Source organism: Elephantulus edwardii, unplaced genomic scaffold (assembly GCF_000299155.1).
Source record: "Elephantulus edwardii isolate Elephantulus edwardi_28Jun2011 unplaced genomic scaffold, EleEdw1.0 scaffold00186, whole genome shotgun sequence".
Taxonomy (NCBI): domain Eukaryota; kingdom Metazoa; phylum Chordata; class Mammalia; order Macroscelidea; family Macroscelididae; genus Elephantulus; species Elephantulus edwardii.
The window spans coordinates 3,470,124-3,496,960 of record NW_006399936.1 but is presented as its reverse complement, the minus strand read 5'-3'; the positions used below and the strand labels follow the sequence as shown (position 1 = coordinate 3,496,960).

Sequence of the window (26,837 nt, the reverse complement as noted above, 5' to 3'; positions counted from 1 at the left end):
TTTAATTTTTCTTTCACGTTCTAGAAAGGGGTGATTTGGTAAGGGAAGCCAAAGGAGATGCTTTTTAGGGTTTGAGATTAAAGGAGCATTGTAGGTAGCATCTCTGTTTGAGATCTGAACCTCCATCTGACGACCTGTGTGATCTTACTGCCTTTTTAAAAAAATTATTATTAACGTCTCTGAACCTCAAGTCTCTGTATTTGTACAAAGAGTAACAATCACACCAACATCCCCAGCTCAACGTGGGATCAAATGAGCTCCACTTTCTCTCTTTCATCTTTCTTTTGACACAGGACAGCAGAGCATCAGAGATCCACCGCTTCCTTGGGACACATACAGGACGTCCTGCCAACAGAAAGGCAGCTTTCCATGCAGCCTTTTATGATCAGAAACTCTCAGCATTTATTATTGAGGAGGGAAAAAAAGCCATACAGCTCAATTACTCTCACAGTTTTTGTCATATCTCATTTCTTCTGCCTAATTTTCTGCTTCAAATGGTAGCTTCAAGTCCCCAGCAATGGAGGGATCTGAGGTCACGGCATCCCATCTCCACACTTTAAAGGTGAAAGAAGAGTGCATCACACCTCAGCAGGCACGGCCCTGCAGGGGCCCAGCCCAGCAGCACTCACCTGGAAGGACTGGCAGGACTTCATCTGGTTGTCGGAGAGGGCCAGGGTGCTCTGGATGAGGTTCTGCAGCACCAGGAAATGCACATCGTCCATGCTGAAAGACAGAAGGTGCCGGGCGGCGTGAGCCTGGGGTTCCCGGGATGCTCATCACCAGGACAGGACGCGCGCGTGTGTGTGTTTGTGTGGGGGGCTGGGGTCATGGAGGGAAAATCCAACAGGCTCATTAAAGTAACAATAAAGACCAATCAACGACCTTGCTGACTAGTCAATTCTTAGAGGCAAAGAGTTTCAACGTAGGGCGCAAAAAGGTGATATATCCTCGAAACACATTTTCTATGTGAGACAATTAATAAAACGCAATCTGGGCTTCTATTTTTTTCCTCTCCAATTACAAACACATTTTCTCCCCTGCAACGAGACTAGGCTTCTCATTGAATATGGGTGTTAAAATGAAATGGAACAAAAACGAATTAATATTCTATGATGGTTTGGAAGCAGGAGTGGCATTCACTTCCTAAATAACATGCCTCCAGAAACTGTGATAAATGTTGATGGTTGTAGAGAGGCTTCAGGCCTTTCGTTCATGGGGTCGCTATGAGTTGAGCTTGACTCAAAGGCGATCAACAACAGAACAACATTATTCTACGATGGAGGTGGGAGGAAGAACTTTCTGAGCCCAGTGATACGCTCAGTTATGCGCAGGCAAACCTGTCCTGGACAGGGCTCAACAGCAGAGTCTCCGCACACTTCACTGACAGCGGAGGTGGGAGGGCAGCCTGGATTGGGCCCACAGCCAACACCAACCAGCAGGTGAGGAATGGGGCCCCGGTACACCTGTACTTGCCTGTTAAGTTCATCCTCTTCAATGACAGGATCTTTTTCATCTCCAATTGCCAGAACTCGGTATCTGCGTAAAAGGGACGGGAAGGCCACGTCAATGGAACCAAGAAAATACTACCAGGGCTGACAGGAGCTCCTGGCGGCCAACGCTCGACTTTACCAAAACTCAGTGTTGTGAACACAAATGAAAATGAGGAAATGTGGTCTCTTCTCACTTAATAAGTCTGGAACTGCGGGATTACAGCAAGCACAGGAGAGAAGAGAGCACACAGGGAGGACACAGCTTCCCAGGACTCGAACCTGCGACAATTCCCTGTCTACTCCTGAGCTGCACACAGTAACACCGCTTTACACTGTGTTTACTCTAAGGGTGGATACGAGAGTAAATCATAGAATTGGCTTTTTTAAAAAAAAAAAAAGAAACAATAAAAAATCCTGTCCTTTATAATATTTTGTTTAGTTTCTATAAAAGAAAAAGTACGTTTCAGAAAAACACTTGTGAACATTTTCAGTCATACAAACAAGTAAAAATGTGCAACGCTTTCTTTTTTGCCTTGTCTGCCTGAATGTGTGAGATCAAATTTATTGCTAAAGTGCCAACTTTTTCTTTCTTTTAAATGATTCATGAACTCTCTTTCAAAAATAAAAACCAAACAAGCCTTTTTTTAAACTCTAGCCAGAATGCTCCTTGGAGTCATGGATTCTGAAGCTTCGTCTGACATACTTTGGGCATATTACTGGTCCTTGGAGAGGGACATCATGTTTGGTAGAGCGGAGGGATGGTGCAGGAGAGGAAGAGCCTTGGTGAGATGAATCGATTCTGTGAGTGGAGTGGTGGGAGTGTGTCTGAGACAGTGAAGTTGGCACAGGATAGAACGGCGGTTAGGGCTCTTGTACATAGGGTCGCTATGAGTCACAGTGACTCGATGGCACATGACAACAAACAACAACTATCGTATTTATGACCAACAGTTGTTCCAAAGCATCACTGGAAATAAGTGTGACTGTAAATGACAGATACACACTACAGGCTAACAAGCTATCTGAACCACCCGACCTCAGGAGACACTCAGTCTACCGGCACACCACAGCTCAGAAAATCAGGATCTGCCTCTGAGTGTAGAGAGCAGTGGGTGTGAGGCCTCAATAGCATGTGAGCTACTGTCCATCTACCATCTAAGATGATGGGTCTTGACTCAACCAGGACCCAAACAGTCAGAAGATAACCCAAAGCTCAACACACACATATATAACAACATATATAACATATATCAACAAGCCATAATGAAAATCTCAAAGAAGAAACGCATCTTCACCAGCCAAAACCTCATCTTCCCTGAGACGAGGAAGATCTAGATGGTGCCCAGTGGCCACCATGGGCTATGCTGACGGGGCTACAAGAGTTGATTTTAAATAAAAGGCGAGAAAAATGTGGAGCAGAACTCAAATTCTTACTGGGAGGAAAATAAAAAAGTCCTACAAACTGAACAACGGAGCACAGAGGACCCCATGAAACCCTTCAGACGGAGCACAAAGCCTATGCCCCAAGATCAACTTTAAGCAACATAGTGGAGTAGTGAACAAAATAGAGGATAGTTATTACTCATAAGGTCAGTGCTATCACTCACAAAATGTCATCAGAATGAGATCAGTTTGAGCAAAAGGCCAACAACTACTCAAAAGCAAAGATGAGAAGATAAAGGGAGAAGAAAAAGAACGTGAAGTGAATGTTGACATAACTGATGTCACTGAATGATTTGTGTGGGAATTGGTCAATGGGAGCCTAACTTGCTGTGTAAACTTTCACTAAAGACTCAATACAAATTTGTAGACATTGATTTTTAAAAAGAATAAATAGAAAACATACCATTTGGAAACTGTGGTAAATAATTCGATACAACTAAAACTAAAACCCCAGGAAAGTATGGGCTCTCAGGCTAGTCGGTGAGCAGATCCTTCCTCGTGCTAGGCCCCTCTCAGAGATTACACACACTCAGAAGATGTGCACGGACAGAGAGCACACCTACCACTGCAGGGCCTGCGTCCAGTCCAGGGCTCGGCCTGGGGTGTCCAGCAGTGCCTGTCAGGGGCTGGGTTCCTGGCCACTTTCAGGCCAACCACAACCAAGGAGGCTCTCTGTGTCTTACGGGACAGAAACAGGACAGGACTCTCTGGCCACCTGAATTTCTGCTCTTACCCAACGGGACTCACACAGAACCCTGAGAAGAACCTCACCTGGCAAATAGCTCCTGGAGCGTGTCTGGGATTTCAAGGTCAGGGTTCTTCAGGGATGAACTGAACTTCACTTTCAGCTTCTCCACAAATTCTTTAAATTCACTGGCACAAACCTGAGGATGTGACAGAAGGAAAAGTCAACATCTTTCACTGTGAGGGCGTGTCTGCGTCAAGTTCCCGTGGCCGCTGGGTGTGAAGCCCGGGTGGTGCTGCCCGCTCTGCCTTGCCCACCTCCCCATAGGCCTGCCCAATGCCCACACAGCACACCTGACCTCCTACGCTCGGGGACTGGAGCCTGTGGGGCAAATGAACTGACAGGCCTCACAGCTGCACCCAGGTCTCTTTCCAGAGCCCCCAATCTAAGCAGGGTCCCTAGGATGTCTTCTTCTCAGAGTCTCGCCTCTTCATACCCACTTCCCAGAGGGGCTCCTCACTGTTCCCCTTCCTGTCCTCCACCCACCAGACACTGTCCACTCCTCCCAGAAGACAGTGCAACCTCCCCACTGGTCTCTCCACCCCGCAGTTGGATAACCTCCAGTTCACTCTCTCTGAATGGTCAGAAATGATCAAGCCAGGCCCCTGTCCAGTGCTGCGCCATCTTTGGCCGCCGAGGCCTTGCTGGCCCAAGCCCGCCACATCCTTCTGCTGTCCTGAGGCTGCCGTGTCAGGCTGACACGTGCCGGGCCTCAGGGCCCAGCGAGTCACTGCCTTCCAACACCTCTGCTTCTCCTGTGCCCTCACCTTCAGTTCTGGGTCAGGTCTTTTTCAAAGCCCTCCTTCATGCCCTTCATCCCCAATCCTTTTCTCATTTATGGAGTCAGCCCTGATCTAGTTTGGAGAGGGAACATGCCCACCCTCAGAAGTGAGATAGGCCAGATCCAGGCCAATCATGGCAGCTGTGTTACCCTGAGCCAGCCACATCCACACGACCAAGGCTGTCATCAGCATGCTTCCGAGAAGCATCTCCCCTCCCCAACACAAGGGACTCCGGTGGGTGTGTGTGTGTGTGTGTGTGTGTGTGTGTGAGAGAGAAGGCACCCCCTCCTTCATGGACAGTGAGGGAAATGACAGAAACAGGCCAGGTCCTTGGTGGCCCTGCTGTTGCTGTTCAGCACCAGCCCAGGGCTGCACAAGAGAAACAGGAAGTCTGAAGTCCCGTTAGGCTGGGTTTTCTGCATTCAAACTACTCCTGATGACTCTTCCTAACCTGCTGTGCTGCGCTAGGGGGTCTGTCCAATGCTGTGCAGTGAAATCCTCTTCTCGGCCTCATCCGCTTCCCCCTACATGCCCTGAGGGCCAGGGCTGGACCTGGTGTGGGCAGGGCTGACACACACACAGCAAGTGCCCAGTAAACTGAGCCAAGAGCAGGGGTGTCTAGGTCTGGAAAAAGCATGCAGTAAACAGAGCTAAGAGCAGGGGTGTCTAGGTCTGGAAAGACGGCTTCCTTCTCTTGAAAACACCTTGCAAGACCCATTGCCACTCAGCTCATGAGCCCCTGCGAGTTGGTTTCAGCCTCACCAGGCGAGGACTTGAGAGCGCGCTGGGTAAAGGTATTCTCAAGATGCAAACTTCCACCCTCTCTCCAAGCTTTCCCGGGAAGGCTAGCTGCTGGCTGTCTCCAAAGAGCTGCTCTATTTCTTAACAAACAGCCCAAGGCTCAGCAGCACTTCAAAGCGGCCTGGCAGATTCTAATCCTCTCTTAACACAAAGCTGGAAGCCGAGTACATGTGGTTCTAAACCAGACACCTGAGGTGCTGCTGTCCCCCTGGAGCGTGGAAACGGGCATGTTGGGGTGAGGCTGGCAGAGTCACTGTGGGTGTGGGGGGCCAGGGAGCCAGCCCACAAAGGCCACCTTTGGAGCAGTCTGGGCCACTCTCCACAGCCTCCCTGGGACCTACCTTTGGGTCATCATAGTTGGACTTGCGGTTGATAAAGTCTCCAATAAGTGCTTTATCCTGGTATACCTCGGCGAGGCAAATCCTGCGGACAGGGAAGAGAGAGGTGAAGCCCAGCAACTGTAACGACACTGACGTGCAGAGCCGTCAGAAGCTTCCTGCTCTAACCTTTCTGGTCTGTACCAAACAAATTATCACTGACCACACACCTATTAGAGAATTATAGCTTTAATACCGAGGGCCATGGGCCCAGGTAAACCCGAGTCAAGTCAAGCCTGCTGGCTAAATGGAGACCAGTGGCTTCTACCCGCGCTGGGAGGGTACCTGGTCAGGCCAGCCTGGGTTGAGAGTGCACTGTGGATTTTAAAATCTCCTTGGGACTCTGGTGGTATTATTAATAAGAGCTCTAATTCCCTTCAAACACTGTCCATGCCCTAAACCTTCACATCTCCGTGATTTCAGGAGAGCCTGAGTTGCTCAAAATGAAAGAGAAAATAAAATACATTTGCTCTAACTCTAAGCTCTAACAGGAACTTTCAGAGTAGAGGCCACCACTCCATTGCAAAGGTCAGTGAAGCAGAAGGCCTAAGGTCAGCAGTGGGCAGGGCAGGTGTGGCTACAAGGAGCATTATAGATCTGCTTCACACATAGGAAACAGCCTATGGGGACACGCCCCGTCTTAGGTCCCCTGCCACCAGGGAACTCAAGCGGTCGCCCAACTCAGGATCCCCTCTGGTGGCACTTCTGTCCACCACAGCTGGGAGAGGAGAGGGGTATGCACCGCTCAGGGGCCAGGAAGCCCGCCATCCAGCTCTCCTGTCTTCATTACCCAGATCCACCTGCTTCCACTTCTGAAAACAGAGTGGCCAAGCCAGCAGAGCCCTTTAAGCTAACGCAGACCAAGAGTCTATGTCCGGGGAACGTGGAGTCACACAGGTGTCGGTATGTCAAGGAGAGCTGCTGGTTCTCAACGAGTGGTCTGTCTCCTGGGGGACATGTGGGGACAATTTTGATTGTCACATTGCAGGGAGGGTGCTGGTATTAGGTAAGGGCCAAGGATGGTGCCAAACATCTTACAATGCACAGGAAAGACCCCACAGCAAAGAATCATGCAAACATCACAGTGCTGTGGAGAAGCAATCCTGGCTCACGTGGTCTCCTCCATAATTCAGGGTCATTATGCTCAATCTCGCTCAAAAATCCAAGCCGAGCACAAGGTCCAGAACTAAGCCGGTGCCACGTTCTTCCGGCCTGTGGTCAGGACAGCCAGCCGGTGGTGGGGGCTCATCCTCTCACCTGGTCTACCCTCCTGTGTCCCCACTCTCCCCACGGCTGCATTGCTGGGGAGCCCTTTGCACACTGCAGAACTACTTGGTGCCTGAATTCAAGCGTACACCTTGCAGAGGGAGGTGGAGGAGTCTGGCGGGCTGGCAATGGCTATGCGGCCCTGGGAGGAAATGGGCGGAGAACCTTGTCGGTCGAGGAAGCTTCGTGATGCTCAGGCAGCTGCCCTTACCACACGCAGGCCGTGGTCAAGGGGCACCCTGGGCACAGCCAGCTATACTGGAAATCTGGCTGAGCTGTTCCTGGGCTGCGTTACATGACAAAAAACCAACACGGAGCTATCAAAAGCTGCTCTGGAGTGGGGAAACCAGCAGTGAAAACCATGACTCCTTGGTTTCCAACAGCACTGCTGCTGGGCTGGGACTGACTCACCGCTGACCCTCCAGCGGGTTTAATCAATCGCGCGGGGGAGCCTGCCGTCTCCTCAGGAGCTGCTGGTGGATTTGAACCACCGGAGGCACAGCCTCTGGTTAGCAGCACCGTTCCCTACGGCCTGGGCCACCAGCAACATCAGCCGGTCTCCCTCAGCCTGCCTCGCCTCCAGCTCTTCACCTGTGACACTGGATAAGAAGAGCTCCTTCTTCAGGCACTTCTAAAGCCCACAGTCTATCACCCAAGTTCAGAGTACGAAGACTCACACTCGGCCCTCAAGAGAGCAAGGACCAACTTAGCGATAAACTCCTGAGAGAGGAAAAACCCTCCTGGAAACTCAAGTGGAGTGGCTTCTGTTTGAATTTCACACAAGAACTTAAAGAATTGGGATGAAATGAGTCAAGAATGACTTGTAAGTAGTAGCATAGCCTTGCCCTGGAGCTATGGAAAGGCAAGTGAGGCTTACTTGTAGTTCAGATAGGCCTGTGGGTTTTTCACCAAGTAGCGAGCTCTTCGTCCAACCGAATGAGACGTTTTATCCAAAGACTCTTCGAGGGTGCTATGCAGAACGTCCCGAACAACTTGCCACGGAACAAACGGGCCCTTCACCTGGATCAAACAAAGAGCCAAGAAGAGTCAGCATCCTGGGCCCACATGACAAGTAATGAATGTAAAGGAGTGGGGGAAGGCTTGCATCTCTGGATTGAGTCTGTTTTCTCATTGTCCAATACTCAAAACTCACCTCAGGCTTTTGAGTAAAAGGCGCTACTCAAACCACACTTACCAGACCCCCCACCGTATGCCCGGCACTAAGGGATGGGTGAGGGAGAGAAGACCAGACCTCAATGTCCTTCCGGCCAGTTCTGGCCACATGGTAGTAGGGCAGACAATTAAGGGTACAAAACGTGCTTAGTTAAGAGGGTTTTAAAAGCCTAACTATATAGTTACAGGTGCTGAGAAATAGACTATAGATGCGGACTGTATGATCTGTTAGTAGAAACAAAACTTGCTAAATCAGCAGGACAGTCAGTCAGTAATACACAGGGTTGCAGAGCCAAGATGAGGCAAGGGGCGGTGACAAGGGTACTTTCTTTATAACCATAAGCAGGAGGTCACCTAAGAATCTGTTGTAAATTCAGACTGGGAGAGAAGAGTCCAGCTGCTATAATGAACTGTGAGGGACCACGCCTACTGGTTCCCCAGCTGCATCAAAGGCCGTCCCGCTGCTTTACTGAACTGTGAGGGACCCCTGCTACTGGTTCCCCCACCAGGAAGATCCAGAGGACAGAGCAACACAGCGTGTTTCAGGTTCTTCCCTGGAGAAGGAGCGGGATTGTAACTTAAGATGGACAAGTGACAGGGGAGAGAATATGGAGAAAAGACCTAAAGAGCTTGTAGCAGAGCATCCTGAACCCCCGGACGGCACTTCTCTTGGCCGGTGTGCTTATGATCATAGCCCACCAATCACGTTCTGTATGAAGCTGCCTCACTCACTCGCTCTACCTGGCTGTGTGACTACCTGGAAAGGTCTTTCCCAACAGGACACTCGCCCACCTTGACTGCACACTTTGAGAATCAAGACAGAAAGACAAACTTTGCCTAGGGCTGTGGGATCTTCTTGGGGGATGTGGTAACAGAGGAAGAGGTTTCTAATCTGAGGGCAACAGCTGGCAAGGCCCGTGCTACCTGCCTGGGATTCTGACACAGAAGTGCTGGGGCATGTGGAGAAATGCAGAAGGCATGAGGGCTGGGGACCATGTAGGAGGTGAACCTTGGGAAGCCAGGCCAAGGCTACTGACGCCACTGCACTCCGATTTAACAAAGACGGGCCGAGTGACTACCCTGCAGAAGGCACCAGGCTAGGCACTTCAGTTCCAAGTACTCATAAGACAAGTCTCTTTGTCTCTAAGGAGCCATGAATTGCCAGAACCATGGGTAAGCATCATGCATCCAAGAGACAAAGACAGAAAAGGGTCATTACTTTCAGTTGGCAGCGACCTGAAGCTGTTCCTGAGATGATAAAGCAGTCACTGAAAGATGGATAGATTTACAGGCGCACGAGAGGAGGGAGGAGGGAGGCAGGAAAGGACTGGGTATCTGGTAAAGAGAGACAGGGTGAGGGCAGTTCTGAGCTAGTTTGCCTGCAGTGTGGCAAAAAAACCCCTGTACACATTTCTATGAAGGCTGGAATAAAATGTATAAAAGTGGGTTATTCATTTGTTGTGTGAGAACTGTTTTCCGAGAGGCCAAGCAGAGTGGTCCTGGGGGCCGTGAGCTGCCCTGGAAGGGTCTCCAGGGGGCCAGCTCCTGTGAGGGGGCCAGCACGTCGGCCGGCGGGGGCCCGGCGGGCTCGATACCTTGGTGTTGAGGATGCTGCTGGCGATTCGGCAGAAGATGAGCAGCCTGTCCTCCTGCATGGACCAGGTGACACGCAGGCGGGTCATCCGCTGCAGGGCGCTCTGGTCGGCCTCGTCGTGGTAGCGCGGCTTCCTGCCTTTCTCCTCGGGGAGATCTTCTAAAACCACAGGGAGAGAGAGGAGCCTCTAACACCGTTCTCAGGAGAGGGGAGAGGTGCCGGCCTCGTGGCTAAGAGCTGTCGAGGGGGCCCTTCTCAGAATCCCACTGTGTCTAAAGCCCTGTAAGACAGCCACCGAGAAAGGGCCTTTCCCCAAAATGGCTTGAACTTTTAAAACTACATTTGGTCGCGCTGGCAGCGGCAGGGAAACAGGTTTCACAGATGCCACAAGTCATCTGGGGCGCTACCGGAAAGCTGGCTCGGGGAGCTCCCCACCGCTTCTTCCATTCCCCAGCTGCTTCCTAATACCCTGGGAATGTAAATCCACAACCTGGAGCCGGCTCTGGGTCAGTTAGGAGGATTCTAACCTGTTTGCTTAAAACAACAATAGAATAACCAATAACAAAACACAACACAAAAAGCCCCACCAATCTACTTTCACCATTTGTCTTTGGTCAAATTTCATGGTAACAGATAGGGGACAGAGTGAATATAGCTTTTCATTTATTATCCTGCAATCTCTAATCTGAGTCCTTTGAAGGTGTTTTTATCCAGAAGCTGAGGAAACACACCCAGGGCGTTGCCCACAGAAGGCACCTGACAATGGAGCCAAAAAAAGGAAAAGGAAAAAAACCCACAAATATGGCTTTGTCTGGTCATGGTAAGATTTATCAGACTTACTTTATGCTGCTGATGTTGAGAATATCAACATCACACAGCAGAATATACACCGGCTGGCTCAGCACTTTCTACAATTCAGAGATACATACTCAAGGTCTTTTCTCCCTCAAATGGTTCCTTCCCCATTAGCATAACTCACTGCCCTCTAAGTTTTCAATCTGCTTTCATATGTTGTTGTACTATTGAGTTAAGAGCCATTCACAGCCAACACTCTAGGTTTTCAGAGACAATAAAATACCCAGAAAGAGAATGCCCATCTTTCTCCTGCAGAGCAGTTGGTGGATTTGAACTGTGTACCTTTGGGTCCACAACTCCCGACCACCTCACCACCACTGCTCTGATCTCACAAAGCCAGATCTTAAAGGAGCACAAGTGACACTCTCTCTACTAGCAAAGTGAAACTTACGGTTTAGTTGTAGAGGATTTTGGGGGCTATTTCTCATTCACGATTTAATAATTATCTCAGGACCACATAGTTTTGTGGGTTTATCTAGGCCCCATTGTTCAAGATCTGAATTCTGCGCAAAATCTTAACTTCTGTTTTGTATTTCTCCCCTTCTGATAAGGATTTAGTTGTCTACAGAATTTTTTTTATCAAAATGCTCACTAATGGGCTTGGTAAGGTTCTGCCCCCGCTACCCAGCTGAAATGAAATTAAAAATCTAAACTGACCTAAAAAGGGAGTTATTGAGGTGAAATGCTCTATAAATGCCAACACCAAAAAAGCTAGGGAAACATATGGGAAAATTCTGGCTCTGGGTTGGTCAAGTGGGTTTGGAAAAGAAAGCAGCAATCATACTGCCCCCATGACACGTGAAGGAGCATGGGCACCTGCTTCGGAGGGCAGATCTCAGCTCTGGCCCGAGGGAAACTGCTGCAAAACAGACCTCCCAGCCAGGGCGGGTAAGGACAAGGAAACATCGCACTGCGTCACCTTTTTTCTTCCTCTTGATTTTCCTCCCTGTGTCCCTCTTCAGTCGCTTCCGCTTCTGGCCTCTCCCGCCCCTCACTCTTTTGTTTCTGTCCAGCGTGGACTCCGAGTCCACCTCAAACTCTTCTCTGTCAGCAAGGCGCTCAGGGGCTGCTTTCATCTCTCCCCACATGTTCAACCGGTTACCACCTAGAAACAAACACAGGAGGCCACCGTGCCAGGATGAGCTCTGCACCACCAGGCACGACAAACCAAACCAGGGGCAGCCACACTGGTCATGAACTGGTATCATGTCTATTTCTGGGGGTGAACTCCCGGCGTACGTACCTCCGCTGCCGAGGGGCAGTGGGTGCTTGGTCAGAAATGTCTGCAGCCTCATTGTGAGCCCGTTTTCGGAGGAAATATTCTCCTAAAAGACAAGGACATCGCTAGAGTGAAGCATACACCCACTTTGGTCCAGTTGGTTCCGGCTCAGGGCGATCCTGCCTCTGCCATCCGAGCTGTAAATCTCTATAAAAGGAGACTGCCTGGCTTGCTCCCATGGAGCTGTTAATGGATTTGAACTGTCAACCTTTCAGTTGGCAGAGTGATACTTTACCCACTATACCACCTGGGCTCCTTGGAATAAAGCACACGCTTCAGTTAATCACCAAGAACCCAGAGCAAAAAGGGACTTTGTTTTTGCTGGACCCTTACACAACACCCCTCGGAGCAACAGTCAAGAGATCAAGCTGTGTGCTGCACTGGTCAGTCTGCTCTCAGGACATGTGTAAAGGGGTAAAGAATAAGGCTGTCATTTAAAAAACGAATGTGAGCCCAACTCAAGCCATGGTATTTTTTTTAAAATGTTTTTAATTGATACCTTTGAGCTGTGGTGCTGGAGAAGAGTATTGAGAATACCATGGACTGCTAGGAAAACAAACAGATTTGTCCTGGAAAGGGTTAAACCGGGTGGCTTCTTGGAGGCAAGGATTCTGAGGCTCCGTCTAACATACTTTGGACATGTTGTGAGGAGAGACTGGTCCTTGGAGAGGGACATCATGCTTGGGAGAGTGGAGGGACAGCGCAGGAGGGGAAGGCCCTCTATGAGGTGGATTGATTCAGTGACTGGGATAATTGGGATGGGAGTGTCAGAGACAGTGCAATTGGCACAGGACAGAGCGGAGTTTAGGACTGTTGTACATAGGGTCGCTATGAGTCGCAAGCGACTCGAAGGCACACAACAACAACAATTTTTTATGTGTGTACTGTCAAATCTGATCTGACTGGTACAGGAGGAGATTGTCCCTCCTTTTCCAGCAGAGCATCTGGTGGATTCAAACCGTGTGCCTCTGGGATTGCAGTAAGCCATGATATTTTCAACTGCTTCTTATGTATGTGAAAGACAGACAATGAGTCAGGAAGACTGAAGAGCTGATGCTTCCAAACTGTGGTGCTGGCAGAGAGTACTGACTATGCCACGGACGGTCAAAAGACCAAACGCAGCTGTCCTGGAAGAAGAAATGCAGCCAGGGTGCTTCTTTGAGGCAAGGACGGCGAGCCTTTGTCTCATAAACTTTGGGCGTGTTACCAAGAGGAGCGAGTCTCTGGAAAAGGTGAGAGTCGGTGAAAGAGAGGAAGACCCTCAACGATGGACTGACAGCAAGTGCACAAGAGGCTTGAGCACAGCACGGATGGTGGAGACGGGGCTGGATTCTCGGGCACTGCGTCTCTACCAGAGCACACACAGTCCTCCTTGAAGGACCACCCTGCCACACCAGTCAGTAAGTTAGGGGCCCTCAAAACAGAACAGGCCAGGCTGTCAAGGGAGTGAAGAGGGTTATGGGGCTGGCCCGCCTTCAGTACACATCTGCTTCCCTGATCAGCCCTGCTCGCACGAGTGGGGAAGCTGGGGGTGGGGGGGAAGGAGGAGGAGGAGGAGGAGGACTGGAGGTCCCGCGGGGCCAGTGATGGGGAGGGCACGCGCCTACCTTCTTGTCCTTGTTGATGATGTAGCTGGTCCAGATCCAGTTGCGCTTTAAGTGGCCGTAGAAACTAGAATCCAGCCCAGCGGCCCCCAGCCCATCTCCGGGGATTACACCATCATCCACGGCCTCACGGCTGCCCCTGAAAAATAGAAAAACACCACTGAGCCCTCCCGGGTAACTGAAGAGGCCATGGAAGGGGTGTGGTCTTTGATTTACAACCAACTCCCTCCCCAAGAAACAGCTGAGGGGCTAAAATGGAGAATTCGGGAGCCCCCCTGGAGGGTCAGCTGCAGGTCAGTTCTGACCTGATGGTACAAAACAACAACAGCTGTTAACATAAGGGCGCTCTGATGGCCTGGCGGTAAGAAGCTGCACTGCAATCCCAAAGGCACATGGTTCAAATCTACCAGCTGTTCCTCAGAAGAAAAGAGGGTGATTTACAGCCTCTGAAAACCCGCTGGAGGGCCAGCTATGCGTGGGTTCCAACTCGACAGCAAACAGCAACATATGCCGACATAAGAAATCCAGAGCTTTAGGTAAAACTTTTCGTTTTTGAATGCTGACAACTGACTCTTATTATTTAACACTATATGGGGGCCATAGAAAATCTGGAGGCCAGATGCGGGCCCCGGTCAGCAGCTGCAGCCTCGGGCAGAGGCGTGGGCGTTGCTGTGACCTCCGGGCGGCCGTCAGGGCCCGACAGTGGGGAGGCGCGCACGTACGTGGTGTACTCCAGCAGGGCACACTTGCGCTCCAGGTTGTGCTTGTCGATGGCGTTCTCCTGCTCCTTCTGCAGACTGCCCTCCTCATCGCTGCCCTGGTCGTGGGCGCTGCTCTTCTTGGGGCGTGGGTTGCGCACCACACCTGGGAAACCAAACACAAGTGGGGTGGTGACCCTTCCCGTGGGACTCGGGCAGGCCGCAGGCTGCTGCCAGGTGATGGGAGGACAACGGGCTTTCCCACCCAGGACAGCGGGTCTCAAGCTGGTAGAACCCTTTTTTACAAGACACCCTATGAAAACGATGCTGGGAGGGAGATGAAGGATCAGAATAAAGAGTTACACATGGCGGGTAGACCTGAGAAGGAGGCTTGTGAGCAGGGTGGCTCCTGTCAAGGCGGGAAGGCATGTGAGCACCCAGAGACCCAAAAAGGCCAGTAAGTCTGAGGACTTCCCGCCTGAGGACTTCCTTCCTGGAGGAGGTGGAGCCCAGGGCAGGCCCGTGTGCCAGCCCGCTGGAGGCTGTCTTGGCACGATGACCACACTTAACAGTGACGGCAGGGGTTGGGGTCAGGAAGGGTCTGATCAGATAATCTGTGACAGTGTCACTGGGCGCTGGGCTTGAAAAGGCTCGAGAAGCAGTCAGATGTTTCCTGAATGCCCAAGATGCGTGTTGATGCAGTGCACAAATTAAGATGTTATTATACAGTATTAAAAATCACATTGCTCAGGGGAAGATGGAAGGCCCTGGACTGAAAGCACGGCTTGAGTAAGGCCAAGGAAAGTCACGGCAGTTTGCAGAAGAAGTTTCTCTCCTAACACCTCAAGGTGGAACAGGCAAGGGATCAAAAAAAGAAGCTACCAGAAACAAAGTAGTTCCCAGAGGCCGAGGGGCAGGAGGGGCCATGACAGGGAGAAAGGAGCTCTCACTGAAGGACAGAGTTTATTAGTGGCTCCCAGAGGGGTGGGGGAGAAGGGATGGGACTTATTGCTGAAGGGGCACTGGATGCTGTTTGTGTAGATATAAAATGTTTGGAAACACATGGAACACGGTGACTAATTAACAACACTCGGTGCATAATAAGTTGGTTAGAATAGAGTAAGCTTTTGCTGTGTGTATGATTAGAAATAAATCCCAGTCTTTCTCTGCTCTTAGAATAAACACAATGTTCTCCCCATGGGGGGCTGGCTCAGCGTCGCCTTCCCCCCTCATCCTTCTCTCCGACTTTCATGGTGGGACCCCGCCCTGCCAGACAGCCGGCCTGGAAAGGCCCCAGCTCTGGGCCTGGCTGGCTCAGCCTCAGCTTTACGTTCTCCCCAGCAGAAGGGTTTCTGACTGCGCCATCATCACACCAGTCACCTTTTCCTGCTGACTTTCCCTCCAGCCATCTCAGCCTCCATTTCTCTGTGTGCAGTTTCAGGAGGGTGGGGATGGGGCATCCTGTCACCTTCTGTCTCACAGGACACCATGTACACAGGTGTCCGGTGACTAACCAATGATCAATGACATAAGACCAGTGTGGACTAAACTGTGTGGGATCTGCCACCACCTATGCAAGGCCCACTTCTGTCCCACAGGGACCCCTGGAGACACTCAGGCGTGGGAGCAGCCTGAAACCTCGGTGAGGCCCCCTCTTGCTTAAACCTCAGAGGCCCCGCAGCTAAGGAGGGGAAGCAGCAAAAGCAGACGGTACCTAGTGGGGTATTGAGACAGACGCACTGCAGATCAAACCAGTAGTTCTCCACGTCCTGCATGGATTCGAGGACGTAGAGGCGCCGGTCAAAGGGCCGGGTGCTGTGGGCCAGGTGGTAATGGGGGTCACAGGTGGTGGTGTCAACGATGACAGCGTTCTTCTTCAAGAAGATAAAGACCTACGAGAGAGAAATGGGGCTGGGTGGGGGCACCTGGAGCTGGGGAAGCCGGCACCGCCGACTGCCAGGACCCTGTGCTCTGCGCCGCCTGAACAGCATTACCTGGTCTTTGTCCTGGAACTTCTCCGTGGGCCCAAACTGCAACAGGCCCATGTAGCAGAGTCTCTGCAGGCTCTCGATGACGGAGAATATGTAACGCCTGTGAACACACCAGGAGGAGACTCAGGGCTCTGCGTCCGAGGGGAGGGACGCGCCCGCTCTCCCCCTTTCTATCGGGTGAGGCCTGGAGGGGTGGTAAGCGGTCCTGCCTGGTGCTGAGGCTGAGATCCACCCTTCTCACGCCCCCAACTGTGGCAGTGGGGCGTTGAACCCACACTTGGCCTTAGATGCAGCCTCTCAGCAGCCATGACTTGAGAACGAACCCTGTCTGGTATGGAGGGGGTACGGGGGTGCCTGAATGGGTGAGAGGTCATAGTCCTCACAGCCTGAAAGGCGTCCTCTCCCTCCTCCCGCACAATGCTAATGTTTAGGGGGGATGTTGGGGCCGCAGAGTGGCTCTGTGTGTTTCCGAGCCCTCACCTCTTGTACAGAAGCTGCTGCCGGATGGCCCTCGGGAGAAAGCGGATCAGCGTGTGTTTCTTCACAGGGTCGTTCAGGTAGTCGTCCAGGCCATCCACCTAAAGAGGAGAATTCCAGGTGTCGCTCACCCAAGGCCAGGGTGGACGATAAGAACCGGGGGAAAATATTCTCTACCCTTTTCCAACTACAGTTTCTCCAAATTCCACTCTGTGCTCCACATGTCGCGGGCCCCACACCACCTCCACCTTCACGCTGTCCTCTCCCTTCCAGCCCATCTGTCACTCCACTGGGGCCCACAGGGAGGTGTCCTCAGGTACTGCTGGAGCCACATAAACCGCTGAAACATTTCTAGGGGCACAAAATACTTCTTTGCACTTTAAAAAGAAAAGGCTACTCTTTCCTTCTGAAGCCCGTGAATATACTTCTATCCTCAACTCAAAGGAAAAATTTAGGAGCAGTTCACAGTCACGTCTACCCTAAGCTATCCACGACTAAGGTGTTTACAACAGAGAAAAACTAAAACGTCAGAGTCCAAAGTGAGAGTAATTAGAGGAGATTCTAAGAAAAGATACTATGAACCTTTTCATGATCAAATTTTACGATTTAAGGAGGTGGAAAAAAACGTTCAGTGGAAAGGACAGATAAAGAATAAATATAATCACAATTCATTTTTTTGATTTTTTTTTTAAATCTCATCTACACCTATGTATATGAACACGAACACACACACCCACACACAAGTGTATAGTTATGTATTATGTCTGTGTGATAAGGTTATAGGCTATTTTTATTTTCTCCTCTTCTTGTATTTACCAACCATCAAACAAAAAGCTCTGAAATAAAACCAAAACCCAATGTGTCTTATCACAAATATGTAATTATTTGTCTACTGAGCTCTGGTGGCCTAGTGGCAAGAAACTGCACTGCAATCCTGAAGGCACAGAGTTTGAATCCACCAGCTGCTCTCTGGGAGAATGGGCAATTGCCTCCCTTGCGATTAACTGTCTCTAAAAACCGGCTGCAGGGTCAGCTATGGTCAGTTCCCACCACCACCACCATCACCACCACCACTGTGTATTCTACTTATCGACTGACTCATCCATCATAAAGGGTAACTCCTAGAGTTTCAAGACTTATCCCCTGACCACCACCCAAGGCCCCCAGGCCTTTAAGTGTTGGCCTTTGTCCAGTGCAGACAGACCACGCAGTGGCCTGGTAGCCCCCAGTACCTTGTAGCAGACTTGTACAATCTGGATGAAGACGGAGAGGGGCAGGCGGAGGAGGATGTCGCTGACAAGAGCCCAGCCAAAGCCAAAGTCCCTGTGGACGGGGAGGGGAGGGACGCAGCGAGTCCACGTGGCTTCGTTCACATACACTAGAGGGGAAAAATGAACCTCAGTCCAGGCACAGGGGATGCCCCGACCACAGAGCCCTGCTGATGAGGCTGGAAGCAGAGAGAAGCCCAGAGGGCCAGGAGGTCTGGGTGTCTTGTCTCGGACCAGTGAGCTGTTTGGGAACTCTGCTAGTCCTGACGGCGGTAAGGTTTCTCTCCTGATTGATCACACCAGGGCCCTCTGGCCTCGGCACAGGCTGGCTGGGAAAAGCATTTACCTGCCTCTGTGGCAATGTCCACTTCAGTCTCCAAGATGGTGAAGTCTTCGTGGTCTCTGTTTGGGGCATCAGAGGAGGCCTCTGTGTCGTTTCCCGAGGCTCTCCCAGCCTCCTGCCTTCTCAGCCTCCTTTCACTGCGGAGGTGAGGCTTCTCCATCAGGTAGCCCTCTGGGTGTCCATAGATCAGGTACCAGAGAAACACGTGGATCATCCGCAGCCGAGGCATTTTGGGCAGAAACCCTAGAGTGCGCCCAAGTCCAGGAACTGAGGCAAGAAAGAGGGAGAAGAGAGACTGAAAACCCCCGGGTTCAATCCATTCGAAACATACCACCGCTCCACAAAAAGGTGCCGAGAGACAGCAGAGAACAGAACACTCTTATCCTAGTGGAATTTCGCTGTAGTGGGGAAAGACGGTCAACAATAAAATGCATAAAATAGTACGTCAGACAGAAACACCTAGTAAGAAGAAAACTACAGCAAAGAAGGGAGAGAAGGGTGTGATCCTACAGGCCAGGGAAGGCCTCACTGAGGAGAGGCTGGACGTCCCACAGCTGCTGAGGGGGCGGGCCAGGCGGACACTGGGCCATGCGGTGCAGGATAAGTACATGATTCCTGGGGTGAGCGCGTGTGGGGCTGTGAGGGTCAGGAGGCAGAGCACTAGGGAAGCGAGGAGGGGTGGAGGAGGTGAGGCTGGGGCAGACACACACAGAGAGAGGCAGCTCACAGGCCCTCACAGCCACCGTGGGAGGACTTTGTACTTGACGGGGCCTGTGTAAAAATCCTCCAAAGCTGGGTTCTTTCAGAGAAGTTAGTCTGTTGATCCAGCTAAGCTTCCTTGACTCTCTAGTGAGTGAGGACAGCCTGTGGCAACAAGAGAGACTACAGTCCCCTTCCCGCCTGTCAATCCGAGGCCCAAACCCACTGCCTCGGTCTAGAAAAGTGCATCGCTGTGTGGGCCGCATCCATATTATCACGTAGCCCCTTCCATGTGCAGGGAGCCAGGGCCAGGTTCGTAGCATGTGTCCTCAGAAAAGGCAGCACACGACCTATCTCTTCAGTTGGGGACGGTGGGACTTGTTGGGTCTGATCCCAGGGCACTTCCTGCTTGGCTGAGGGCTGCCCTGCTCCACCAGGATGCACATGGTGGCCCAGGAAGGAGCAGGATGAATGCCCACCCATACCACCTTCCCCACTGCACCGGTCCAGCACACACGCGTGGTCAGCGGTCAGCAACGCCAAGTGTCAAGTCTGCGAGAGCCCTGGGGAGGGAGGTACACAGGTGCTGGCCTGCCAGTGACCACCCAACCGGGGCTTCCAGGGCCAAGGGAGGCCGTTCGTGGTGCAGACAAGGTGCCAGCAGGGTTAGTCTCCATGAACCATTCTCACAATGAAGCCCAATAAACTTCTCCTGAACCCCTCAACAGATGTGTGAGTCCTGCTGGGCCAGAACCATCGGCTCCATTCTGCAGATGGAATCAGAAGCTGGCACAAACCAGGTGACCAGTGTCACAGGGCCCAGCTGGTAGGGCAGACCCTCCTGACTGCACCCCTAGTGCTTTAATATAAGACACTGAGGGACTCAAACAATGTCACACCAACAGACAAGTGAAATACAACAGGTGCTGCCAGGAAGCAGTGTTTTACCTATAACAGGTTGGCAGTTCTGAAGCTCATCTACGCCCACTTTATCATCCGCTTTTTTCATCCGTCCACTTTCAGGTTTAGAGGAGGCATTAGGCTGAGCGTATCCTGATCCACCGGGGACGTCTTTTCCTTGACTTTCTTCCTCTGTCTCTCCCTGAGACACTGGAGGCTGGGTAATTTTCACTCTGTAGTCGGAATAAAGATGAGGCAATAAAGATGTGTTAGTAACAGGGATGAGGGAACGGCCAGGCTTGTCAGTAGGGACTGGATGAAGCTATTTGGTCTCTCTGGCTGCTGCTGGGCTGGATCGGACTCATCTCAGGTGGGGTTGTTGTTGTTGTTACGTGCCGTTGAGTCGCTTGTGACTCATAGCGACCCTATGTACAACAGCCCTGAACTCTGCTGTCCTGTGCCAATTATCCCACACCGATCCCGATTACCGCAGTCACTGAATCAATCCACCTCATAGAGGACCTTCCCCTCCTGCGCTGTCCCTCCACCCTCCCAGGCATATGTCCTTCTCCAAGGACCGGTCCCTCCTTACAACATGTCCAAAGTATGTTAGATGGAGTCTCAGAATCCTTGCCTCCCAGGAGTCGCCTGGTTTAACCCTCTCCAGGATGAATCTGTTTGTTTTCCTAGCAGTCCATGCTGGAAGGAGGGTCTGATACTTCTCTAAATCTGAACATTCAGATTAAGACAGACTAGGAAGAAGGATTGGCCGTCCACGTCTGAAATAGCAGGCCTCTGAAAACCACACAGGAAGAGAGTTTTCTCCCATGACCTACACTGGTGAATTCAAGCTGTCTTTGAGTCAATTGTTACAGTTTCTTACACCAGTAGGGCTCCCTCACAGGCTGCTGCACCTGGGCAATGAAAAAAAATGTGCCAGGCCTCTAAGACATCTGGGTAGTGGGGGCTTTCCTGTAGGAAGCAGCAGCTAACGTCTGAGGCAGGTCAGATGCGCCCGGTCCACTGACATCAAGAAATGCCAGAAACCAGGACCTTTCTGTGAAATTCCACTGACAATGGTGTCACAACCGATGTGAGCTGGGAGAGGACAAAGCACAGAACAGTGTCTGCAGGCCAGAACCAGCCCCACTTGGCTGCCGGTAACTTCCAGGTCAGAGATCTCCCCTGACTGCCAGGTGCTGTCCACGTTCTATAGACAGAAGAGACCCGAGAATGCTAAGACCTGTTTTCTCTTTCATGAATACAGAAATTGGTCCTTTCTGAGACTGGGGGAATGTGGAGCAGAAACCCTAAACCAACAACATCACTGATTCACAAAGTGTAAATAAAGGGCTGGTTTCTTTCTTTCTTTCTTTTTTTTTTTTTTAGTTTAAAAATGGCTTTAGGATGGAAATGGCCCCACCATTAACTCTTCCATGACTCCGTCACTTGCCTGTTTGCTGTGCTCGAGTTGGAGATCCGGAAACGGACCTGGTCGATGGCGCTTCTCACGAGAGGGTCGTTCTGGTCCATGGACGGGTGCACCACCAGCTCCACCTGCAGAGAGGGAGAAGCACCCCAAAGGATGGGAGCAGAGTGAGGGCGCGCAGATCCTCCTCGCTGGGGGCCAATAGCTATTTATGTCTGTGCTGATAAACATTTCCGAAAGACTATCAAGATATTGGAGCAAAACATGTTGCTAATAGTTTACTGTTGTTAACTACTGGCAAAAAAAAAATACCCCTCAAATGGGCCAGTGATAAAACTTTGCCATGAGTAACGTGGCTGTTTCCCTGGGAGGGGGAGTTCTGGCGGCACACAGCACATCCCACGGCCCCTGGGCTCTGCTCCTGCCCAGTGACTGCGCCCAACATCCCTGGGTGATGCAGAGCGGCGTGGCGATCCTGAAGCCTTTCATCTGGAAAAGGTAAGCAGCTTCTGATAATCCGACCTCACTGGGAACCGCCGTGGGACTCCTGCCGGGCGCTCTGCTACCCAAACTGGCAAGCGGCCGAGAGCTGCTTTAGCTATACTTTTCCAAGGCACTGAAGCTGAACAGTTAAGGCGGTGATCATTTCCAGGAAGATAAACAGGATGGAAAATGGAAATTGCTTGGGAGGGGAAGCCTTTTAGCATCCAGAGGGGAGCAGTGGAGTTCAGCAGAACTGATGTGTGTGTGACAGGCCCTGTGGCCCCGCCTCCTCCTCACCTCTGTCCTCAGAGGAGAGAGCAAGGGAAGTGTCCTGTGTGGGAAGGCTGGCCGACAGGCTTCGTCGGCAGCAGGTAGCCTACACGAGGACTCAAGAAACTCACGTGAAAAAAGGCTCACACTGTACCTACTTCAATTTCTCCAGTTCTTCACTTGTGAAATGGGGACCAGCCTCGCCACTATTTTTTTTTTGTTGTTGTTGTTTTGTGAGGTTCAAATAGGATGCAGCTGGGTGACGACTCAGAACTGAACAGCACAGTACAGAGACCCGCACTCCTATCTCCCCACTTTGCACGGTCCCATAGCCAAGAATACTTCTTGCAGGCCCCACAATGGGGCAGGATCAGGAGCAAAGGCACAAGGGTGGATGATGGCATAGGTGGGGCGTGGCTCCAGCAGGTCAGAGACCACTGGGGCACATTCTCAGGGCCCTCCCAGAAATGTGAGCCAATTCTAGAGGCCAACAGACAACTGTAGCTATTTATGGATGGAAAAGTGGGCTCTGTAGTGGTGGTAGGTGCCCATTATGGGGTCCTTCTGGTTTCGAGGCTGTGTGATGTTACCTGCTGCACTTGCCCCCCACTTCTTCTGCTCCAGTCTGGTGGATACAGCACCAAATAGGAGCCGGAAGACACAACCAGCTCCTATGCCGGCGCCTCACCTCCGTTCCTAAACTGGGGGGTGGGGGTGGGGAGGTATTTTCTTGTCCAGGTTCCCCACCCCTAAAATGCTGCAAATCCAGATTTAAACAAAGCTCTCTGACAACGAACAGAAACCAGAGGGAGTGCTGCTGCTGGTGGCCTAGGTTTTTCTTGTCCTTTGACGGGTTCTACCCTCTCTCACTGCTGACGGGGACAGCGGCAGGGTGGCTGGGAGGACGAGGGGCAGGGTCAAGAGGATATTACTGTTTTCTTTTAAAAAGGCTGAGGGCACAAGTGAGGGAGGGTTGTCAACTGGCAATTTGGAAAGGCAATGCTTAAGCCAGTTTTTAAACTGCTTGGAAAGTTTCAACTTTTTTCTTAAATAAGGACAACTGGGGTGGGGGGGAGACGGGGGAGAAGAAAAACCATGGTAACGTATTAGGAAAACAAAGTAACAGAGCAGAACTTTCTTAAGACAGAAGCTTAGCATGCAGTCAGAAACAACAGCCAGGAAAGTAGTAGCGGCTTTTCTGTTTCCCGCAGCATCCCCCACTGCTGGTGTCTGCCCCCAGCTGCACCATCTCCATGCCTCTGGCCTGGAAACACTTATGCTGCATGTTATATGGAAGCACATGAGCTACAGCTGCTATGGGGAAGGTCCTAAACTTCACAGTTTACAACAAAAGATAAATCAGAAGACAGAAAAAAAAAATGTATTGTTTCCACTGGAGAAGGGCAGTGGTACATTGTAACAGAATCGGTGCATGGTTTCCTCTGATCTCCAAGGAAAACCCCCTCACTGCTCAGTCTCTATCTCCCAACTTAGAAATTTTGATTTTGCCCATCCTTACTCTTTTTAAAGGTGAGTTCCACAGCTGGTCACCCACCTTGGGGAAGTACTTTAAAATAGGATGTTGCTCTAAGATCTAAGCATGCTATTGCTTTTCTCTGCCTCCAGCTTCCACATAAAGTGGGGGTAGCTCTGATCCCAAATTAGAAGGCATAACAGGATATTTTGAGCTACTAGTAACAAAGAATAGAGATAAATGACAAAAAAAGTTTCCTGCAGGGCCAGGCTGGCTGTGGGGGCGTCACAGAGCCTACGGTTACCTTCTTCTTGATGCCATCTTGAATGACTGTAGTTCGGTACAGTCTCAGAAGACCTTCCTCGGACAGGTTCCGCACCAAGCGGACGATGGACTTCTTACAGCACTTGGTGGACACTCCTTCTCGCTTCTCCTGATCCATGACCATTTTCTGAATCCTGTAGGATCACAAAACAACCAGTCAACAATCCCGATCTTAACAAAGAAAGCTGTTCAACTCAGGCAGCTAACGGTTCCATCACGAACTAGGGAAGCGGGCGAGGTCTGCACCCCGGAAGGCTGGCTTCTTTCACTGAAGGACTCTTCGAGTTAGTTGACTTCTTTCATTAAAGGACTCTCTGAGTCAGCGAAACACAAAAATCCCTCACAGCAGCTTCACATTGTAAGTCTTAAACCAGGAACTAAAGAACCGACATGATTTGATTTGTAACACTAACTGCAGTGGAAACCATGAGCAGGCATGGAAATCCACCTTCAGTGTGGATTTGTATCCTTACAGTGTGACTAAGTCTACACTGTAATAATAGAAAACCCACACCCACTGCCATCGCACTGATTTGAACCCACAGCAACACTCCGACACTCCGTCAGGTTTCCAAGGCTGGAATTCTTCACAGGAGCAGACTGTCACCTTTCTCCTGAGGAGCTTGGTGGGCTTGAACTGCCAACCTTTGGGTTAGGAGCTCAACATGTAACACATTATTCTGACAGGACTCCTTATCCTAATGCTCCGGTTTACCAATGACTCCTCAGATTTAAAGGTCTTTTTTTGTGTGTGTGTGTGAGTGTACTATCAAATCAGATCTGACTGGTACAGGAGGAGACTGTCCCTCCTTCCCCGGCAGAGCATCTGGTGGATTCGAACTGGGATTGTAGTTGCAGCTCCTTGCCACTAGGCCACCAGAGCTCCTATAAAGGTCTTTTTTAAATTCCATTCTTGATATAACTTGCTTTCCAGTTCCTAATGAGTCACTCTGGTAAAATTTCTAGATCATGGATGACAGGATGATAACACTGAAGGGACATCAGCGCAATTGTTAAGCATCTAGATGCAAAATCTGAGGCTGGTGGTTCAAACCCACCAGAGGCTCCATAGGAGAAAAGATGGAGAAATCAGCACCTATAAAGATTACAGCCCTGGAAAGTGTATGAGGCAGCTCTCCTGTCACACAGCATCGTCGTGGGTCAGAGCCTTAAGTGTCGATGGCTTTCAACAGCTACAGTCAAACACCTTGCTCCAGAGAAGGGAGCAGGGATGGAGACAAAGACTGCGTAGGAATACATGCCCTTGAATCGGGCTGAATGGAGCAGCTTTCACTGAAGCCCCAGTGACCCTGAGCTCTCCTTATAGACAGCAGTGCTAATGCCCTATGAGGAGAGTTCAAGGACGCCAGGTGGTGTATTGGGTGGGTGTTGGGTTGTCAACAGAAAGTCTTGCATCTCTGTTCTATGAGAGAGATGAGGCAGTCTGCGCAGGAAAGATGTGTGGCTGCAGGCCACAGCTCTCCTCGGTCCTCCAGGGTCACTGGGAGGCAGCCTGGACTGGGCGGCAGTGAGGTTCTGAAACCCAGAGTTCAGAGCTGTTGCTCGCGTCCCCAGGCGCAGATTCTGTCACCTTTGTCCGTAGATGATTTGTATGAATTAAAGAAATCCACGGAGAACTAAAACAAAAATCACTGGCTAAGGTTCTTCTCAGCCCTTCCTTGGCACCAAATTTGCAAGAAAGGAGAAAGTTAAATGCATGATCCCTGGGACTTGGATTTCTGGGGGGATCATTCTCTCCCAAATGTGCCGTTTCAGGGATCCCAAGTTAAAGCAAAGCTGCAGGACAGGGTGGAACTGCCTCCCTGGCTCCCCGGGCTGCGATCTTTAGGAAAACAGGGCGCCTCATCTCTCTCTCAAAGTGGGGCTGACAGATCTGAACCAATCTTTTGGTTAGCAGTCAAGCGCTTAATGATGACACCACCAGGTCTTGTTCTCTTGGAAGAGTAAATCTATCAGCATTTCACATCTGTACTTTTCAACTAAGGTGAACAAACTCTTAAATCCTGTCCACCACAAAGACCTTACAAGAATCTGTCCAGCTGAACAGAGGTTTCTCAGTCATTTCTACATCCTGTGATCAGAGAAAGGCATGAGGGTTATGAAGGCAAATTCAGAAGGAGGGGCTGCTTCTTACGTGAACAGGCTCTCAATCAAGCGGAGGTTGGTGACGGCCTCGATGATCAGGTTCCTCCGTTTCAATAGACGATAGGTCTCGTGGGGTTTGTCCTGATCCTTCTGCTTCCCGGACTTCTGCGAGCTGCTACTTTCCTGGAGCAGAGACCAGCACAAGGGAAGAGCGTTCAACAAAGCTCAAAAAGGGCAGAAGCCGCCACGGTTCCTACTGGTGCACGCTACCTCTGTATGGAGTCCCTGCTCCCGTGTGGACAGGAGGAAGAGCAGGACCCCAGGCCATACTGTTTCAATGCTCTGAAATGGCAAATACGCCTGCCAGCAGAGAACATCCCGGGGAACCTGAGAAGGCTGGCTGGTTTCAGAATCGAACCTGGAGGTACCTGCCAGAGGAATTCTCCAAGAAGTAGCAGCCTTCCCCAATGGAAGGGGAAGAAACTCCACCTCTACGCTGAAATGTACTAGGCTTTTTCCACTAGAGCGCTTAACAACTTAACTGTCCATTTCCCAGAGGAGAAACCTGGGCTCCGTGAGGACAGTTCTCTGCTCAGAGTCCCAGAACTGGAAAGCGTACGGGCAGGGGTGTGGCTTGTCCCCTCTGCCTCCGACCTCAGGCGCCTTCCCACCAGCCAGACTGCTGTGGAGCAGGGACGGCTTTGAGGTTAAAAAGAGCTTTTTATGGAGGGAAGTTAGGATGAGTGGTGAATAAGAGATGACAGCAGGAGGGCATAAATAAATGCTTCCTCCTCTGTCAGCCCTGTCAAAATGCCCATCTCTCTCTTAACGTCTCCTTGGCCTCCCTGACTTAACATGGACCTGTTCTATCTGCCAGTCAATCAAAGTATACTCAATCCCAAATGTGATCTTAAAAGGAAAGGAAATCCCAGCTCACACAGACTCCTTGAAAATCACTTGGCGCAA

General features: G+C 50.9%; 1 protein-coding gene across 1 annotated transcript in view; it reads right to left on the bottom strand.

Moving 5' to 3' along the window:
- Positions 1–26,837, bottom strand: part of GTF3C1 (general transcription factor IIIC, polypeptide 1, alpha 220kDa) — an 89,853-nt gene that overhangs the window by 15,968 nt on the left and 47,048 nt on the right. The window contains exons 11-29 of the mRNA XM_006896631.1: positions 25,921–26,054; positions 23,746–23,899; positions 21,239–21,342; positions 19,834–20,018; positions 18,190–18,453; positions 17,808–17,953; positions 16,579–16,676; positions 16,102–16,198; positions 15,822–15,999; positions 14,132–14,273; positions 13,413–13,548; positions 11,770–11,851; positions 11,446–11,631; positions 9,673–9,830; positions 7,782–7,924; positions 5,603–5,684; positions 3,705–3,817; positions 1,474–1,536; positions 630–723 (exon numbers count right to left, since the gene is read on the bottom strand). Coding sequence (XP_006896693.1) covers positions 630–723; positions 1,474–1,536; positions 3,705–3,817; positions 5,603–5,684; positions 7,782–7,924; positions 9,673–9,830; positions 11,446–11,631; positions 11,770–11,851; positions 13,413–13,548; positions 14,132–14,273; positions 15,822–15,999; positions 16,102–16,198; positions 16,579–16,676; positions 17,808–17,953; positions 18,190–18,453; positions 19,834–20,018; positions 21,239–21,342; positions 23,746–23,899; positions 25,921–26,054 — 2,559 coding nt within the window. The remainder of the gene's footprint in view (positions 1–629; positions 724–1,473; positions 1,537–3,704; positions 3,818–5,602; positions 5,685–7,781; positions 7,925–9,672; positions 9,831–11,445; positions 11,632–11,769; positions 11,852–13,412; positions 13,549–14,131; positions 14,274–15,821; positions 16,000–16,101; positions 16,199–16,578; positions 16,677–17,807; positions 17,954–18,189; positions 18,454–19,833; positions 20,019–21,238; positions 21,343–23,745; positions 23,900–25,920; positions 26,055–26,837) is intronic.